The 2,831-nt window shown below is 32.6% G+C and overlaps 1 protein-coding gene across 1 annotated transcript; it reads right to left on the bottom strand.

Annotated features, from left to right (window-relative positions):
- Positions 1-6: 6 nt before the first annotated feature.
- On the bottom strand, positions 7-1,524 carry LOC109589660 (serine/threonine-protein kinase Chk1-like). The gene is made up of 6 exons (XM_020005717.1): positions 1,304-1,524; positions 1,173-1,259; positions 534-657; positions 368-432; positions 247-316; positions 7-76 (listed from the first exon to the last, which is right to left on the bottom strand). The coding sequence occupies exons 2-6, from the start codon at positions 1,221-1,223 to the stop codon at positions 72-74; spliced, it is 315 nt and encodes a 104-aa protein (XP_019861276.1). The 5' UTR covers positions 1,224-1,259; positions 1,304-1,524; the 3' UTR covers positions 7-71.
- Between the last annotated feature and the right edge of the window lie 1,307 nt (positions 1,525-2,831).

Genomic DNA, 2,831 nt, shown 5'->3' with positions numbered 1-2,831 from the left:
TCATCTTTGACCTTGCCAGTATGCTTAAAATAGCAAGACAGAGACATCAGCTTGACCGAGAACATGACTTGTTAACCTACACGAGAGCACATTTATTAGTAACTAGTAAGGCATTGTTAGCCACGCCCTCAATTAATATTTATTTTTGGGGGGTTTAATTTTTTGTGATGCAAACAGTGATCACGAAAATACGGAAATTTATTCCTCACAAAATTTTTTGGCTATACGGTAATTATTAATGATTACCATATCCATCCAATAGTATATTTTCTGGTTTTTTGTCACGATGAGCTACTCCTCGTGAATGAAGATACTCCTACACACAATCAGAAACCAATCACCTGACTATCATGTGACTGTAACATACCAATCCTTGAAGAAGTTGGAGGAAAAAATGCTGAGCTAAGCCTGGCTCCATACCATGATGAGGCTCTGAGGGAGAGAGTGAGAGAGAGAGAGAGAGATGGGAGAGAGATATGCAACGTATAGGAAGAGACAAGAGAGATTAAATTATTACAGAGAAAGCAAATTACCAATCCTATCAAAGAGTTCTCCTCCATCCACATATTCTAAGAAGAGGTAGTGTATCTTACCACAGGCTCTCTCCCCAAAGAACCTCACTACATTATCATGTCTCAGCATCTTCATTATACATATCTGCATCAAGGTTTAGGTCAAATATATTAGATCAAGTACATTGTCATTGTGTTAAATATTAATCTATCACAGTTGCATTATAATTTCTTTGATTCAAAGAGCTAGCCTCAAACTTCAAGTACATGTACTGACAATCAGGCTACAGAAAAATTCCAATCTGATATCAGGTAATTTTAAGATTATCTACACACACTGTACAGTATATATTCACCGTACATTTCAGCTGATTACTGACAATAAAAGGCAGGTTTACAATAATTACAATAGGCTTGACGTTATGTTGACACTAGAATAGGATTTGATTTTATTCTAGCAGAAACATGCATCAAAAGGTCAAAACCCCATGCTTTTTATGTTAAAAAATTGACAGTATGCTATTGTAAACCACCTTAAGTGAGGTACATGTAAATTTCATATAATTATTAAAAATAAATTTACAATACAATAACAACCATGCCCTAAATTAACACCTCTAAGCTAATCATAAATAATAAAGTGAATGGTTAGGTACCTACTTCTTTTTTAAGGCAGTCAAGAGTCAACGCGTTATCTCCATCCAAGTGCATTATTTTAACAGCCACACATTTACAGCCAGCTTAACTCTAAGAAGATAATTCCAGTAAGGTTCTTCTTTCATGTCTCTTACTCTCCATACGCTCCCTCTCCTAATGTCTGCATAAATTCCCACCCTTCCACGAATAGCCTTTCCGCATAGATATTAGAGTACAGATATACTCTATTATAATATACTCTATTATCTATGCTTTCCGAGGGAGACAAGATAGCAACTCCCTTCTTCTCGTCGGCCATGTTTGTTAGTTACCCCATGCCATGCGCATAAATCTGATCTAGATACGGGACCAGGGAAATTTTGGTTTTTCTCCCGAAATTTTGGCTTTTTTCCCCCGAAATTTTGATGTGTTATTTTTATTTTTGTAAGTTTAGGCAGTCAGTAGCTCATTTATAAAATCACTGATGACTTTTTGGCATTTCTTGAGTAATATAAACAATGAATTAAGCACGAGAGGTTTTAATTATACTTTTACCGCGGGTATAATAGAGCTAGTGTATTATTAACATGGACAGCTCCTTATACACTGGATAACGTACATTAGTGAACATTATATACTCCTAATAATAATACTAACATTACATTATCAGCTACATCCTTGTATATTGAATAATGTTATTAGATTTTCCTATTAATGATGTTGGAATAGGTTCCTTTAATAGTATTAGTTTTGTTATGAAACAGGTTAGTATTATTGTGGCATGTATAATTGTATTCACAGAGTAATTTTCAGTTCCACTTATCACTTCCAATGTCATGTTGTATGCAGTAATTGATAGTGATGCACTCATACCAACACAAATATTGATATAGGCCAATTTTTATTAAAATTGGTTGATATATAAACTGTTAATAAAGTCATGCTCATAAAAAACAGTTTTGAGTACAGAAAAAGCAGAGATACTACTGATTTTAAAAGGAACCTATCAACTTTTGGCTATAAATATTAATGTCACTAATCAATGATTGTTGTTAAGGATAACTTTATTCTTAAAAACATTTTTATAAAAATATTGGTATTAGCCATGTTAATGCAACTTGCACAAAAATAATAATTGGGTAGTTAATATTGGTTTTGAAAAAATGTGTTTCAGTACATCACTTGATCATCAAATTGTACTAAATGACAGTAAATGCCAGTATTAAAGTAAGTAATTGTTTACATGATAACATCATCTCTTAATTAGATCAGGAGGAGAATTCTTGATTAATAATTATACCATAGGCTGAATACTGATAATGCATTAATTAACAATATCAGTTTAATACCACAATCATTGAGTGTTAATGGAAGATACTTTTTATATATCGACACCTTTTTGATTTGGTAAAGATTTTTCACTACTTGTATTTATTTAGGCTTTCTTGGACCAGTTACTAAAGGCATTAATTTACAGCTGTTCTACTATTAGCATCGCATGGACTCCATGCTCCTGCAGTTGATGATAAAGAATCTATATGTTAACAAAAGTCCAGTAACAATTATCAGTTTGTGAATGAGGATTTATTTAGTTCAGTGTTATAAATATGTTATACTGGAGTTAAATCAGTTAGCTACATTCTCATATTAAAAAGGTAAAAAGGTTTTTATAAGTTTATTTAG

Source organism: Amphimedon queenslandica, unplaced genomic scaffold (genome assembly GCF_000090795.2).
Source record: "Amphimedon queenslandica unplaced genomic scaffold, v1.1 AMPQUscaffold_11055, whole genome shotgun sequence".
NCBI classification, from domain to species: domain Eukaryota; kingdom Metazoa; phylum Porifera; class Demospongiae; order Haplosclerida; family Niphatidae; genus Amphimedon; species Amphimedon queenslandica.
This window is presented reverse-complemented; position numbering and strand designations above follow the sequence as displayed.

Bases quoted from the DNA above. Each gene is read 5' to 3' on its own strand.
- LOC109589660 (XM_020005717.1), bottom strand. From the start codon at position 1,223: ATGCACTTGGATGGAGATAACGCGTTGACTCTTGACTGCCTTAAAAAA. The intron at 658-1,172 runs GTAGGTACCTAA...ACCTTGATGCAG, and splicing joins TTGACTGCCTTAAAAAAGAA to ATATGTATAATGAAGATGCT. The intron at 433-533 runs GTAATTTGCTTT...TCTCTCCCTCAG, and splicing joins AGAACTCTTTGATAGGATTG to AGCCTCATCATGGTATGGAG.